Here is a 16,681-nt window from a genome sequence, read left to right as displayed (position 1 = left end):
AAAAGTCTTTTTATATGTTAGGAATCCAATGATTCCAGCAGATTTTGAAGTCCTGTAACAGTCTTATCATTTCTCGAGAACCAATGATTCCTGAGAGTTTTCTGTCCTATGTCTCAGAGAATCCAATGATTCCTGAGGGGTCCATGGCTCAGAGAATACAATGATTCCAGGGTTTTAAGTCCAACAATCTTTGATGTCCATGAGTCAAAGCCATAACTGCCATGCTCTTCAATGGTGAGACAATCAGCAACAGCACCATGATATTTCTTTTTCTCCTTGTTTCAAAGGTCGCTGCCTTCGATGGAAAGGGTTATGGCCTGTTGGCACCATCTGATTCCTCCACCTGTAGAGAAAGCAAACCCTCTCCCAAAGCAGTTAGCCTATCTGGTCCTTTCCATTCACCCACTTTCTGGATCTCCCATCACCTCGATTATCTAAAGATAGTGGAGTTGTTTGACGGACACTGACCTTCCGTGGGTTATAAAACCTGCCGGAGCCAGTGCATCTTTGTCAAAAATCAAGGTTAATAGAAAAGAGCTAGATTTGAAGTTTTCCCTAGGGTTACCTGGGCCCCTTTCTTTTTGTTTTGGAGTAGTGTCTTAAATTCTGTTTCTCCTTCCACTATTGCCTGTCCTTGAGGATTAAAAGGTATGCCGTGGTGTGTAAATTATACTGTGAAAAAGTGTGCAAAATGTTTCGAAGATAAGAACCATTGTCTGTTTTTATTGCGGGACACCCATAATGCAAATGCTTTATGAGGAATTAGTGACCACTGGCTGTCTTTTTGCTGCTGGCATTGCAAAAGTGAACCTGAAAAGGTTCTAACAACATGGATGAAAGACAGACGACCAAAGGATTTATAATGGGTCAATCCATTTGCCAGATTTCATTGGGTCTCAAACCACGAGGGTTCTTCCCTGAGGCAGTGGGAGGTGGAAAGGAAGGCAAGTCGTACAGGCTTTTACTATGCTCCTAGCTTTCTTTGTTATTCCAATTTAAACGTAAAGCCAAGCAGCCTGAGATATTTAAATGAGATGCCTGAGCCTTGGAACAAAGGGGTATTGACCAAATAGTTGGGAAGGCTTCGCCTTGAATTTTCAAATATGGGACCTGGAAGTCCACTATGAGAATGGACATGTAATATATAGATCTTACCTGGATGCTTTCTGACTTGCTCTTGGGGGGAGGAAAGCAGAGATAGCTGCCTTCAGCTCTTCGGAGACAGAGCCCAGTTAAGTCGAGGTGAGCCTTGCCTTTCAGAGTGTAGATGCATTCCAGAGACTCACGGATCTTGTCCTCTGGGCAGCTTAGTGCCTAGGGCTAAAGGAGTCCAAACAAGAAGGAAGTTCGCCGAGGAAGGAGCAGAAGGCAGAGACTTCTCCTTTAGGAAACGGAGCCACCCCAGAAATCAGGAGCAAAGAGAAAGCCCAGGGAGGGAGAACGGGTTTGGATGAGACTAAGCTAACTTAGTCTCGGTTTTAGTTCCATGGCCCAATCTCAGCTTCCACGTCGAGTGGCCACTCTTGTGACGGGACTACTGGAATGTGTTGCCTTCTCTGGGCTGGTCTTTGGCTGGACCTCGCTGGTGTTCGTGCTCAAAAGTGATCACTACTTTGAGGATCTCTGTGACCAGCCCGTCAATCTGACAAGCAATGCCACTGGGCTTGCAGAATGCAACGCTCAGGATTCAAAATTCTCCCTTATCTTTACCCTGGCTTCTTTCTCCAACAACTTCGTGACATTTGGGACGGGCTACATCTTTGACCGCCTTGGAACCACCGTGGCTCGTCTCATTGCTATATCTCTCTATTGTGGAGCCACACTTCTTGTAGCTATCTCCTCTCCAGGTACGGGATTGTTGCTTTTTGCAGCTTTCCCAATGCTTGCTGTTGGAGGAATTTTGTTTCTGTTTACCAATTTGCAGGTGGGGAACCTATTTGGCAAACACCGATCCACCATAATCACCATGTACAATGGAGCGTTTGACTCTTCCTCGGCCATCTTTCTCATCATTAAGCTTCTCTATGAACGGGGCCTGAAACTCCAAGTCTCCTTCTTCATCCTCTGTGCCTTTAGCATTTGGCACCTCATCCGTACTTTCTTCCTCATGCCCAAGGGGCACATTCCCTTTCCATTGCCATCAAACTACACTTATGGCCTTAGTTGTTCAAGGAGACCCGAGGAATTCCAAGAAACAAAAGATGAAGTCAGCAAGGAAGAAGTAGAACTGAAGCAGGAAGCTAATCCCCCCTCCCAGAAAGCCAAGACTGACCAGAGTGATTCTCGCTCTTTCCGGAGCTGTGTGCTATCTTGGCAATTCTTTTGGCACTTGATCTGGCTCTCTGTGATGCAGCTGTGGCACTACTTCTTCATCAGAACCCTCAACCCCATGCTGAACCAGCTGGCCCAAGGGGACCAGAATCTAGTCAGCTCCTATACAAATGCCTTTGCCATCACTCAGCTTTTTGGGGTGTTCTGTGCCCCTTGGAATGGACTTTTCTTGGACCGCCTTAAGAAAAAATACCAGCAAGAAGCAAGAAAAAAAGGTTTTCCAGAGTCTATGGCAGACCTTCACTCTACTTTCCCATCCTTGACTGTGACATCCCTGTTGTGCCTCGGCTTCTCCATCTGTGCCTCCATTCCCATACTTCACCTTCAGTATTTAACCTTCATCCTACAAGTTATCAGTCGATCTTTTCTGTATGGAGGGAATGCTGCCTTCATCACTCTGGCCTTTCCTGCTGAGCACTTTGGGAAGATTTTCGGGACAGTGATGATGTTGTCAGGAGTGATCTCATTTCTGCAGTTCCCCATCTTCATCCTCATCAAAGGTCCCTTCCAGGGCAATCCTATCTATGTAAATGTCATGCTGATACTGGTCACTCTCCTCTCCCTTAGCCACCCCTTCCTCGTGTCCAGAGTGTGGCGACGCCAGGAAAAACAAGTGTGATGTCCCATGTCTCTTTATTCCCCTTCTTTCCAGCTCAGGGCTTCATAATCACGTAATCTGCTGCCTTCCTCTGCCCCCTCACTCTTCATGTGTTATCGAGCCCCACATTGGGCACCAAATGTGAAGATCGTGTATTTTTAAATCAACAGGAGTCAGGAATTCAGGTTAGGGGAAAATCATCAGTCTTTATTCTCAGTGAAGAAGGATCGGAGGTGGAAGAGAATCGGCGATAGCAATGTGTGCAGCTGAGTCAAGAAGCTAGCTCAACCAGCAGCCACACAACCAGCAGCTTGGAGTCTCGAACCCAGCCCAATCTCTCCCAGCTTGTCTTCCTCCCTCTCTCTCTGCCTCCACCCACCAAAATCGTCATTTCCTATACAACACATCAGGACTTACATGGAGAGTGGGCAGGGACCATTCTTTATCCAATCATGTATATTAATAGAGTATAGCCCAATTATTATCTAGCCTCATGTACTTGGGACCTCAGTGCATCAGCTCAAACCTCAGCCCATTACACCCCCCCCCAAAAAAAAAAATAGAGGATTGCCAAATACTTTCAATTTATAAAGAACACTATCTGTGAAATCCAATAAAGGGATGAGCAATAAACCAAGGTAAGCTTGTATTGTTCCCACTAAGGTTTGATATCAAATGCTCATCTCACATGAGGTCCTAATAGTTAGAGGTCTAGAAGTTGATATTTGGGCCTCAGAAATGATTATTGAAGGTAGTGAAAGATTTCTGGTGTTCGAGCTTCTTATTTTGGGTAAGCAACTAATAGTAACAAGTCTGGCATCTGGATATTTGATGGTTATGTAACATCAATGGATTTTCTCAAATGATCTGGTAAATTAAAGCTGAACAGGCTGTATGTTTCATTTGGCAATGAGGTCCAATTCAGCAATGAGGGAGCTCTGGAATACCACTGCAATGATTTGGGCAGAGCAATATATTGTTAGGTGAAGGAGCCTCCAAACCCAGCTATGCAGCACAGCAGGACCTAGAGCCTTCTTTCTCACTAGTTCTGGGATGAATGTCACAAACTAACAAATATTGGAGCATGGATTTGAATCCCAGTCTTAACATTAACCTTAGGAATAGTTCCTTAGAATATCTAGCTCAGGTTGGCAAACTTCATTTCTCAGGTTGGCAAACTTCATTTCTCACGTTAGCAAACTAAGGACCAGAAGGCTAAGAGACTTTCCAAAGTTACTTAAGTATTAAGTGACCATGCCAGGGCTTGATTCCAGATCCTCTGACTCCAAATTCTGTGCTCTTCCGATACCAAGCTTCCTACTCTCCCACCATGCTTCTTTGCACTCCCAACTCTGTTTTCATCAAGAAAAAGAGGAAAAACCTAGTACTCAAAGGATCATCAATTCCCTCACAGTTATTATTATAATGAAAGTGTTCAATCATGGAAGCACTACAAAAATGTCCGTTCATGTTATTATTACTTTGAAAGACCAGATGACTGTTCCTGTTTGAAACACTTTCTGGTTGCAAACACAATTATACCAGGGCTCTTAAAAGAAAGACTCAGAAATGATTTAAAAGTTTAATGACACATTTAGTCTAATGCATACAAGAAAAAATGTTAACTTAAGGTCTATAGCTAAGTGAAAACAAGACCATGACCATGGTCTGACAAACATTCATTTTATAGAGGAACTGAATTCTTACAATTCTGGAGCAAAGGAACAGTACTTATATAACACCATCTGTACTTTAATAATAACAGAGCTCTCATGTTACAATTGTTGCAGTTACAATTATAACAGTTCTTGGTGTTATGTGGGTGATAGGGCTTAACCTAAGCACTGTTATTTAAGTGTAACCATACAACACAAAAAATACACACAATCAATAAGTTCTTTAGATAGTGTCAAATGGGTAAAACTGGAGATTTTTTTAAGGGAGGAAAAAAAAGTACTTGGGTGAGACTCAGGTCTACAAGCGAACACATCAATTATTCAACAGTTCTCTATTTTATGGATCAAGCCCTGCTCCCATTTACTCTCCCTTCTCTGCCTCTTTCAACAGTCCATACCTATTTGTGAAGCTCTTAATTTTATGAAAGGTCCTCTTTTAGGTACTATAATTGATAACAAAGTGAAAAAAATATGTTGGCTGTTGTCAAAAACTAGACTTGCAAGATAATTTAATTGGAGAGCAGAATGGTTTAGAAATGGACCATTCCTGACTGCAGTTGAACAGAGGTCATGGGAGTTGAGGAAGTAAAGGAACTGAAAAGCTGTGATCTGGAGAAGGGAAAGTTATAAACCATGTACATAGTGAAAGAAGGATAGTGACCTGGAATGACAACAAACAAGCAGCAACAGGAATAACAACATCCACGACCTAGAGAGCTTAAGTTAAAGAGGAGTTAGATCCTGCATGAGATGGCCAAGAGAGGGTTCCGAAAGTGGCAGTGGAAAGCAAGAAATATACCAATTTCTCCTGGCCCAATGCATCAGGGAGTATTGGAAAAGAAGCCAACATTGGAGAAGGTGTCAAGAGAACTGAGGTCTTCAGAAGATAAGAAATTTAAGAAGATGAGATTGGAATGAAGGAATTTCATTGGACTGAGAAAAGGGCCTAGAGAGAGTTAGGGCTGACCTAGATAGGGGATGCTAAAGAGGAAAAGAATCTCAAAGAGAAGGAAAATGGGTCCAGTAGAAAGTGCCCTCCTCCCTTGAGTAGCCATGGGAGAAAAATGGGGCCATAATCTCCTTCGGTTTCAGTATTCCCTATTCCCTCATCCTTGGGGTCCCAGACTCTATGGACAAGTCAGTAGATGACTGAGAATAAGGGATGGAAAATTTCGTTTCCCTACTCCAGCAGAGAGGTATGCATACTCCCATGAAGGAAACATTGCCTGTCCCAGGGCTCTGTCAAAGAATTAAGAATTAAGTAGGCATAGAAGTTTATAAATATAATACAAAGTAGGCGCAACCATAATAAAGTAATAAAAAATACATTATAGGGTTTCAAACATGGAAGAAATCAAAATTGACTGGGAAGAGGACGAGAGAGGGCTTCATGAAGGGCATGGCTAGAACTGGGATTTGAAGAAAAAGAAAAATTTTGACAAGGTAGATAATGTGCCTAGTAGTAGGGCATTTCAGGTGAATGGGGTAACGTGAGCAGAAGTCTAGGTAGTGAGAAGCAAAAGGAATGATCAATGAACAGGGAAAGAGCAGAACAGTCTTACCAGAAAAATCAAGTAGCTTTGGTAGTAATCCAAGCAAGGGACAACAGGGACATGAACTGGGAGGTGGCAGTGGCAACATTAAGAGGATGGGGGGAAAGAGATATTGTGAAAATAAGATTGACAGGCAATTATGGTAATAGTAACTGATTGGATGTGGGGAAAGAAAAAGAGAAGATGGAAGACCAGGGATAATGGTAGACTCATTAACAGGAAAGTGATCTGCACTGGGGTAGAAAATGCATTTTTAATGTGGAGTTTGAAGAGCTAATGGGACAAACTAATAACCTGTCAATGACAGTTGTCAATATGGAAATGGGGTTTAGGAGAAAGATGCCGATTGGAGAAAGCCACAGATTTCAGTCATGCACACAGAATTAATTTTTGTGAGAGTGGATTAGGTTAAGCAAAGGTGAGAGTGTAGCATCATAAGTGTAAGATAAAAAACTTAAAACAAACACTGATAGGGAAGGAGGGAGGAGAGGAGAAAAAAAGATCATTTTATTCTACAACTCTATAGTCTACTTTTATAGTATTTTATATAATGATCTGTGCTTGTGTCATCCCCCTACTAAACTGTAAGTACTATGAAAGAAGGGGTAATGTCTTACCTAAACCATTTTTTAAAATCTCCACTAGAATCTGGCAAAGTGGCAGACAAATTATGGCACACAGCAGGAGCAAAAAAATTTTTTTTTTTTTTTGTAAAATGAAAAGTTAATGAATAGATGGAGAAAGGTTAAAGAACTAGATGGAAATCAAAGGGAGAAGAGTTTGGTGAATAGCGTCAAATGCTGGAGCAAGTTCAAAGATTATTGAGAGGAATTTGATAATAAGGAGAATATTGGTGGCCTTTGAGAGAGCAGTGTAGGATGAATAAAGCAGGTTACTAAGGCTTAAGGAATTAGAGGGTGATGAAGTGGCAGAATCTTTAAAAATAGTCTTACTTTTTACTTTGATCTTTAATGCCACTTAATTTAGAACTTAAGAGTATCTTCCTCAGAAGATAAAGCAAGGAAGGAAAGCAAAAACTCAATTAAATTATGTTTCTTGTTTATGTACTAATGACATAAGAGATCAAAGATAATGGAAGAGTAGAAATTTTTGGATAATGTGGGTTTCCTTCATTCACAGCTTGTGAATATGCCCACTTCTTCACTGCTCATCTTTACCTCTTGGACATATTTCTCTCCTCCATTTAAGTAGAAGATGGGTGTAACAGGAAGGAAGCCAGTGGAAAACTAAAAACAGGACTTTGAAAAGCTAGCACATTACTAGTTATTGTATTTGGAGTGTATGCCTATTGAGGAAAGGGAAAGTGGAAAGACATCAATTTTTCAAATCAAATTCTGTCTACATATTACAAATGCAGACTGCAAACCTTGAAGATTTATCATACCCTCACTTTGGTTAGCTAGTTTCTCAGTTATAGTAGAGTTAGGTGCATTACTTCACACTACCTCCCAATATTAGACAATAAGGCAAAACAGAATTCTCAAGTACAGAAAATGATCTCATTTGACACCATTCATCCCTCTTGCATCAGATTTTAGGGATGTGACGGGTGGGAAGACCTGGGAATTCTTCTGGCAGCACAACATAGAGTCTGCACGTAGGACACGTCCCCTGTTGTTTCAGCCACGGTTTAATGCACTAGAGATGAAAAAGAAGACAAGCCAATCAATGATATTCAAATACTTGCTGTTACCCTTTATACTAGCATTTTCCAAGTCTTACTTGACAAATCTCCCAGACAGTTGCCCCTTCACATCCCACTCTCTACTGCCGTGTGCCCCACTTCTGCAGCCACAGACCCCTCTAAGTAATAATTCCTCAGGAGAAAAGAATGTAGCTGGCACCAGAGGCCCTGCTCAGGAAAACATTTTCACAAACAGCGTGTTCCTACTTCTCCCCTGCCTCTAACTGCCAAGGTGATCTCAAAGCTACAACATGTTATTCCTCTCAAATCCAGTTCCCATTCTTTTAACCACTCTATTAGGTAGGAGCAGCTAGGTAGTGTCGTGGATAAAAGTGCTGTACCTAGAATCAGGAAGACCTGACTTCAAATCCAGTCTCAGACACTTACTAGCTTTGTGACAACAGGAGAGTCACTTAATTTTGTTTGCCCGTTTCCTCATCTGTAAAATAGGGAAAGGATAACAGAATCTACCTTTCAGGAATGTTATGAAGATCAAATGAAATAATATTTGTGAAGTGCTTTACCCAGTGCCCAATACATGCTACACATTATATACATATTATTTATCATCACCCATCTGTATTCATCACTTTGAAAACTTTTACATATACACCATCGGAACACAGGCACATATCTTCCCTGTGTTTTGTCTAAAAGATGCCTTGTAGACTTGTATAAAAGAAAAGAGCTCAATACCAGTCAACAAAAAGGGCTAATGTTCTCATTTAAAATCCCCCTCATGATGGAAGTGCTTCTGAGCCTGGTTTCCCATTGGCAACTATGATAGGATAGACAAATAGCTAAAAGCCTTAATTTCTGATGTCCCAGACACAAACTGATTATTTGTCAAGTCATCTTAATGGAATTACTGGCTATCCATCTTACAGTGTCAACAAGAGACAGAGAGAGAAGTAATGAATCAAATGACAAAGAAGAAAGGGGAGAATGGGAGAATCCAAAGTGGAAAATACAGGATCATTCACTCCATCTCTAAAAGGCAAACTGAATGAATGACCCATACTGTACTCACTAAGACAATGGCAACTAATAAACTAAGTTTGTATGAAAACTTATTTCCTAAGTTTTAAGTCTCTTTTAAAAATTCAAATGGGGAAGAAGAAATATCTTTCTCACTGATCTTTCAGGATTAGGCATGCTGTGTATCTCTCTTTATAGCAGTGTAGAGATGCAAAATGTAATTCCAGACTGTATCATATATCTTTGAAATAGTTTTCTATGGCTAGGGCTTGAAGGGACTGGCTATTGTTTACTTCCCCGAGAAACCTTCCTCATATAAGATTATCTTTTTCTGTGTCAAATTACATCTCTGCAACTGAAGGTCCAGATCACAAATAGTATATCGATATTACTTGTACAGCAGCAGAGTCGAGTTAGATTAATCTATATAAATGCCAAGAATCCACAAAAGACCTGCCTGCCTCATATTATTCTAACATCAAACACTCAGGTTCTGAACATCTTAAAAGACAAAAACAAGAAGCCTAGACAACATGCTTAGTTGCCTCTTGTGCTATGTAATCACAGGAGGCTGTCATTAAGCAAGGGATGTGATGCTCAGGATAAAGGATGATATGTAATATTTACAGCACATCTATTTTACCTTCTGCCACTGAAATGCTGCTTCAACATACTTTCAGGAGCTTGCCTACTCTGATTCTTATTATTGTAGCCTTCTTCATCATAATCTTAGTTTTTCCTCAAGATAAAGCATATGGGAATATGAAGAGAATGGTTGACAACTAGGACCTGAGAATAAGGAATAGGATGCTATCGTCAGAAAAGTTAATGAGTGGTACCACATGGCGCAGTACTATAAAACCAATGGAAATCAGAAGAATATTGATAGATAACAAGAAATAATCAAAAGGATTGTTAGGAAAAATAGAAGTGTGACAGAATGAGAACAAATCAAAAGGACTTCTGCCTCTAATACTAACTAGCTGTGTAACTAAGAGCAAGCCAGTTAACCTGAGGCTGTTTTCTTATCTGTAGCATGGAGACAATAGGGGCCGTTCATATGAGATAACATATATAAAGCATTTTGCAAAGTTTAAATCTCTATACAGATGTTTGCCACAATAATACCTATCTTTCTCCATCTATAATATAATTTAGGAGACCTAAAAGCAAATCTCTAGTCACCCATATTTTAGGAGCCAGGTAAAATCCAGCTGCCCATGGAATTGAGCCCTGAGAGCAGTTGTTGCCACAGAGAGTCCAAGATGATATGACTAGTCTTGTCCAAAGCTTCATGAAAATGATGTGAGGAAATGGTCATCTTAGTTGATGGTGCTGAACATTGAGAGTCTCTCAAGAAAGGCTTTTACAACCCTGCTGCAGAGATGTATAAAGGACAAGAAGATAATATAAGATCCAAGGTGGTGCTTCAAATGAACACGTGGATGTATCTATCTATAAAGAGACATAACATCTCAGAGTTGCAAAGGCTCTCAAAGATTATTTAACATGCCCTGCTTAAAATGAAAACTCTCTTTAGTTCATATCTGGCATGATTTTCTTGAATCTCTTAAAGACCTCCAATGCATGAGAACTCACTACCTCTAGAAGCAATGCATTATACTTTTGGATAATTCTAATTTTCAAAAGCTTTTTTACTTTTAAATATGTTTTTTTTGAAAAATCTTCCCTCTCCTTTCTTATGTCAGTCATATTTTTTCCCTTGTAGCAACTTAAAATTTGTCTCCAATTATTTAAGTCACCCTCAAAAAAGTGATAGTTGAAATGAGAAACTTGGACAAGATTACAAAGAGAGAAGGTATAGAAAGAGAAGGGTAAAAGACAACCTTAAGGGACACTGTGACATCTGAAATAAGTGAGAAGCTTCCAAGCATGTGCATTTATTAAGCAATGCCTGCCAATTAAGTAATAAATTGGGACCAGACTGCTCAGGTTAGCACTAAACTCCCAATACAGGGGAAACAGGCTTTTATGCATTTAAATAAAAAACAATTAATAGGATATAATCTACAATACAGGATTAGGTAATCTGATTTATAAGAAAAATTGAGGGCTTTCTGAGTTGAGAGATAGGAAAATGAGCAGGCTGAATTTTCCAAATGTGAAATGGAATGTCACTCAGTGCTCATAATTAGGAAGCACAAGACAGCAATGTCATGGAAGCCAAAGGAGAAGAGAATATCAAGGAGAGGGTGGCCAACAGTAATAAATGCTGCAGAGAGGCCAATTAAAATGGATATACAAGCTTCAAGAAGAGAGAATGTCTGCTTTATACTTTAATATTAGAGTTTTGGTCCACTAGAAGAACTGTAATCACTAGTTAATTTAAGAGTAAACCTCCCATATGCTTGTTATTATATAGGGGTCCTACAGAAGAGAAACGAGAACTGGTATAGGGAACTCTAGTGAAACAATTCCCTCTACCAATATGACTTGCCCAGGATCACCCAGTCAATAAATGTTAGAAATACTACTTGAACTCAGATCTTTCTGGTTATGAGGCCTGCTCTCTACATATACATATACCTATACTTTAACATAACTATATATACATTTGTGTTTCTAAAGAGATCTATATGTGTGTGGGTATATATATGAACAAGCACATTCTATATATACAAATACATAAACACACACACACACACACACACACACACACACACACACCCCTATATATACTTCTCTCTGTGTGTAGTTGGTTTTTCTTTTCTGGAAATTTCCTTGTGGCACACTGCAAACTACAGAGCTAATGGCAGCCTACCAGAAAACTGGAGAACATAAACAATTTACCTGAGAATGAAATTTATGAGCACAAGCCAGCACAGATAGGTTTTCTAGAGTGAGGTTATCATGGCAGATCACACAAGGCTCCTCTTCATCTCCCTATATGAAATACAAATCAGCACATCTTATCCTTGTCGAGTTATATATTACCCGGAACAATGTGTTCATTATCAATGGCTCTAGATACTATCCTTCTGTCTTTTCTGTGGACCTTGCTCCATTATCTCTTTCCTATTTCTCATCATGTTCAAATTCTTTTCTGCTGGTCCTTCCTCTCCACTGGACTACAAACAAACTTAGATCTCCGCTATACTAAGGTATTTTGTCCTGACCCTATCATCCTCTTAAGTTACATTCTCTTCTCTTTCGATGACACTTTTAGTAGAATATTATTATTATCTCAGCTTGCCCTCTGCCTGCTCTCTCCCGAATCCCTTGCAATCTAGTTTCCAGCTCTAACAAGATCAACAGTGACTTCATCACCAAAATCAATGACATTTTTTGATACTTATTCTCCTTGATCTCTTGAATCTAAGACTGCTGCCCATTCCCTCTCTGTTATGCTTTTGTTCCTTAACTTTTATGACACTGTACTCTCAATTTCTCCGCCAACCACTCTAACCATTTCTTTTCTGTCTTTCACTTTCTTCATTTTCCAATGATCTTGGCTCAATGGTATTCCCCAAGGCTTGGGTCTTATCTTTTCTCTCCCTAAATTTCTTTTCTCATATTCTATTTTCATTATTCCCTCTAAAATAATAACTTCTATGAGAACAACTTCTAAATCTTAACCTCTATTCTCAACCTTTACCTTTACTTTATAAATCTATCAATCAATCAACAATTCTTTATTAATTACATTCTCTGTTAGGCATGATCCCATAATAATTGCCTGCTAAATTAAATTCAGTTGGCTCATTGGCTCCTTATATTCACATATTTCAAAATTGTTTCAATGATGTTACCATCTGATAATTTATCCATTTTTTGTTAATGATACCAACATCCTCATATCACCATATTTAGAATAATCTTTGATTCTTTCATATTCCTCTCAAAATAACTGAGGCATGGATAGGTGCAATCCAATCAGGTGCCAAATCCTGTCAATCTTCCATCTCATTCTCTTCCCAGTAGTAGTACTCTAATTCAGGACCTCAACACTTCTTACCTGAAATAGCTTCAAGCTACTCCAAATTTTTCACATTGATACCTCTGAAATCTTCTTGCTCCCCCCCTTCTCTGATTATATCACTCCTATAATTTAAAAAAAAAAAAGCCTTCCCACCTTCTAATTAATATATAAACTCTTCAGTTTAGCATTCAGGGCCTGGCATGATTTGATCCCATCTTACTTTTCCAGTTTTAGCTCACATTGGTCTATATTCTGACTTAATTGGATTTGTCATGTTTATTCTTCCTGTCACTTGCTCTTATTCCTAAGCCTTTGCTCCTCTCAGCCTCCTTTCCCTCCCTCACTTCCTATCTCTGTGGATGCCAAGCTTTAAGTAGATCCTCTCTTCATGATGAATTCCCTTCCTTCCTTCAAAGTTTAAATCAGATTCTATCTCCCTGATGAAGTCTTTGCTTCTTCCTCTAGCTGAAAGTAATCCTTCTCACACCATATTTCACATGATACTTTAACTGAATGTCTTCTTTGAACTTATGGCACCTCACTTTGTTTTTACAATTATTTCTGTATTATCTTTAACCTTGCCTTTATACTGTAAGCCCCTGGAAGTTAGGAGCAGTCTTGTTTCATCTTTGAATTCCTAATGCCCAATGCAGAGTTAGTACTTTAATTAAAATCTGTGGAATTAAACTAAGTTACCAAATTTTTGGTCCCTTCCCATGCCACAGGGATCTGTGGATTGAGGGGTCTCCAGGCAGAACGTGGAGGTTGATCAATGCTAGATTTAGGTTGAGAATGGCTAGGAAGAATAGAATCAGCACTCTGCACTCCTTGTACTTGGTTCTGAAAATGAAAATATTACAATAAACATTCTGTGTTTAAGGCCCTAAAACATTTAGAACTTCTAGGGTAGAAAAAAGTTATACAACAGTATATAGAAAGTTAAGAAAAGAGGTATTTTCATTTTGGCCCACAGATTCCTGATAAATCTTTCCACAGCATAGGGTGCCTTTTACATCTTTAATGACAAGTTCCAAAGGACAGTAGAGAAAGCAGGAGAAAAAAAAAAATGAAATTGCAGCTACATATCTTATTCAAAACAAGTCTTCCAAGAAAATCAGCAATTTTTCCTTTTGAATAACATAAATTAAACTGAGGATGAACTGTTTTGACTTTTACCATGACCAATTGCCTGGATTTCTCAAGAATAATGCTAAACTTGCTGCTTTGTTGTTGTTGTTGTTATTGTTTTGCTGAGGCAATTGGGGTTAAGTGACTTGCCCAGGGTCACACAGCTAGGACATATTAAGTGTTTGAGGCCAGATTTGAACTCAGGTCCTCTTGACTTCAGGGCTGGTACTTTATCCACTGTGCCACCTAGCTGGCCCAACTTGCAAAATTTCTAAAACAAATGACTGATTTCCTAAATTTCTGAAGTTGACGTGATTAAGTTAGTTAATATTCCTAGAAGACATGCAAAAGGTCATAGTCAGGAGTTTCTTACCTGGGATCTTTTAGGTTCAATCATTTGGGAAACTCTGCGAACTATTTCATCAAATGTCAGCCCAGTCAAGGATCTACCATTGGCATCCTTTAATTTTCGTAAAAGGTCTGTGAGCTCCTTCCTGAAAGAGATCAAATATAACAAGCTCCAGGAATTCTTATTATCCTGTAAGCATGTGTCCTCTAATCTAGACATGAAAACATCTCACAGGCTTCAAATCCAGTGTCCTTGTTCGAAGAAATGATGATCACATAGATCTATGTGCAATCACTTGATACTCAGACCTCAAATGTCTCAAGGCTCCCTTGAGACTGCTGAGACTGCTAATATGTCAAGTATGCCTTCCCCAACCAAAGAGACTTTAATATTAAGTCATAGAAAGGATGGCAAAAGGGCACTGTGTGTAAAATCAATTTACCATTCACTTATTTATGTGATAAATTTATGCTTCTCAACTTGTTTCTCCCTAGGGCTGACATTTTCCTACTTAATCCTGCTGTTACTAGGCCCTCAGCTCCTCTGCAAGTAGAGTTTTCATCAGAAATACTGAAACATCCAAAAAGAACTAAGGAATCTGATCAAATGAAATCATAATTGTAAAGTAAACATAAGCCCTACATAAATGTTAGGTAATGGTAGTAAGTGGTGGTGGTAAAGTAGTAGTAGTAGTGTATGAAACATTCCTTTAATGATCTTACTCTCTCACATTTTTCAGTATCCTCCAGGACTAGATAAGACAAAGTATTTTCTCCATGTATTGAGATGCAGTGTAAATATCATGGAGAGCACCTGTAGAAAACAGTTAACACTGGATTTGGTAGCTGACAAACTTGGGTTCAAATTCTGGTTCTGCCAATTATTAATCTGCATAACCTTGGGAAAGATGTTTAACTTTTCTGAGTCTCGTTTTTCTCTATACAAACTGTGGGGGTTGGATTAGATTAGTCTGAAGGTTCCTATCAATTCTAAAATCCTACTAAAACAAATTTTGTTTTACTATTACTGAAATTAGCATTTTATACCAGGCCTCAGTGCTTTACTTTCATCATCAATTTTATTATTGTGAATTTATTAGATCTTAATTTAAACCTGAAACATGGCACAATGTATATTATATTTTATAGGTATATAAAATACAGGACTTCCCATGAAGAGATTCTCAAAGACGAGAATTGTGTAAAAAAGTAAGGGTAAAGGAAACTTCAGAGCCCTAGAGTGGAGGAATTAAAGAGCCTGTCACTGATGGGTCATAATGATGAAGGTCCAATTGAGAATGCCATTATTTCTTGCTCTCTGTCATATTCCTTAAGAAGAAACTAAGGTCCCTAAATAACATTTAAAATGTAACAAACTTAAACCGAAGAAAAAGAAGAAAAAGAATCACTGTCTATACAACAACCAATCAGAACATTTCAAGGAAATTGCTACAGCTAGATTCTAACAACTGGATAAGTTTAGATTCACAGGATCATAGAATTAGAGGTGGAAGGAACTTTACTGGTCATTAGGTACATTATGGTTAAGGGATTTGACCAGTTTCACAAAACTAATAAGTAATAGATGTAGGATTTGAATCCAAGGCTTCCTGACTTTGTTCAATTCCCTATCCCCTATATTTTGATGCATCTCAAAATATGTGAGCCCCAGAAAGGGGAAGTTCTCCAGAGTTATGCAGCTAGTAATTACCCGGGCCAGGATCTTGTCCTAGGATTTAGAGCTATAAAGGATCTTAGAGACCACCAAATCCAATCTCCTTCCTTTATAGATGCAGAAACTTAGACTGAGAAGGGTTTGGTTTCTTGCTCAGGGTCACACACCTAGTGTCTGAGGTAGGATGTACACTCAAGCCCTCCTGCATCCAGCACTCTTTCCACTCTCATTAGCTAGATGTCCACTTCATAGCTAGTCATTTCAAGATGGGCAGAGCTAATCTAGAATCGAAGTTTAGGATTAACACTTAAAAAAGCAAGAAAGGAAATGAAAGAAAATCGAGATTTCCAATTGGGTCCATGATACTACTTGACATTTCTATAGTGTTGCAGAGTTTTCAGATTCTTACAGCAGCCCCAGCATCAGGCAGGAGACTTATTCCCCTGCTCTTTTTAAAAAAGAAAGATCCTAAACTTCACAACAGAGACTCGCTGAAGTCACTGGCTCTGTAGGTACACAACTGGACCAGAACCCAGATCACTGTTGCTCCCACTATGCCACGCTGCTTCTCTTCTATCAATTTCTTAGCAAAACCTTTTCTTCTTCCTCTAATAGAAGCAGCTAGGAGGTGTGGTGGAAAGTGCTGGGCCTAGAATTATGCAGACCTTCGTTCAAATCTGGCCTCAGACACTTACTAGCTGTGCCCTCAGCAAGTTACTTAACCAGCATTTGCCTAAGTTTTCTTAATT

The 16,681-nt window shown here is 39.3% G+C and overlaps 1 protein-coding gene and 1 pseudogene across 4 annotated transcripts in view; one reads left to right on the top strand and one right to left on the bottom strand.

The window, feature by feature from the left end:
* The first annotated feature begins 1,457 nt into the window (after positions 1-1,457).
* Positions 1,458-3,049, top strand: LOC116422368 (annotated as a pseudogene).
* Positions 3,050-4,497: 1,448 nt separating this feature from the next.
* Positions 4,498-16,681, bottom strand: part of DZIP3 (DAZ interacting zinc finger protein 3) — a 116,132-nt gene continuing 103,948 nt past the window's right edge. For 3 of the 4 annotated variants that reach the window (XM_012544506.3, XM_012544509.3, XM_012544508.3), the window contains 4 exons: positions 14,283-14,403; positions 13,478-13,621; positions 11,653-11,745; positions 4,498-7,817 (listed from right to left, as the gene is read on the bottom strand). In XM_012544506.3, coding sequence (XP_012399960.2) covers positions 7,707-7,817; positions 11,653-11,745; positions 13,478-13,621; positions 14,283-14,403 — 469 coding nt within the window. In that variant the 3' untranslated portion in view covers positions 4,498-7,706. Of the gene's footprint in view, positions 7,818-8,250; positions 8,303-11,652; positions 11,746-13,477; positions 13,622-14,282; positions 14,404-16,681 lie in introns of all 4 variants that reach the window. The other variant, XM_031959638.1, reaches the window with a different exon arrangement.

This window comes from Sarcophilus harrisii, chromosome 3, assembly GCF_902635505.1.
Source record: "Sarcophilus harrisii chromosome 3, mSarHar1.11, whole genome shotgun sequence".
Taxonomy (NCBI): Eukaryota; Metazoa; Chordata; class Mammalia; order Dasyuromorphia; family Dasyuridae; genus Sarcophilus; species Sarcophilus harrisii.
The sequence above is the reverse complement of the archived record's forward strand: the minus strand, read 5'-3'. Positions and strand labels throughout refer to the sequence as shown.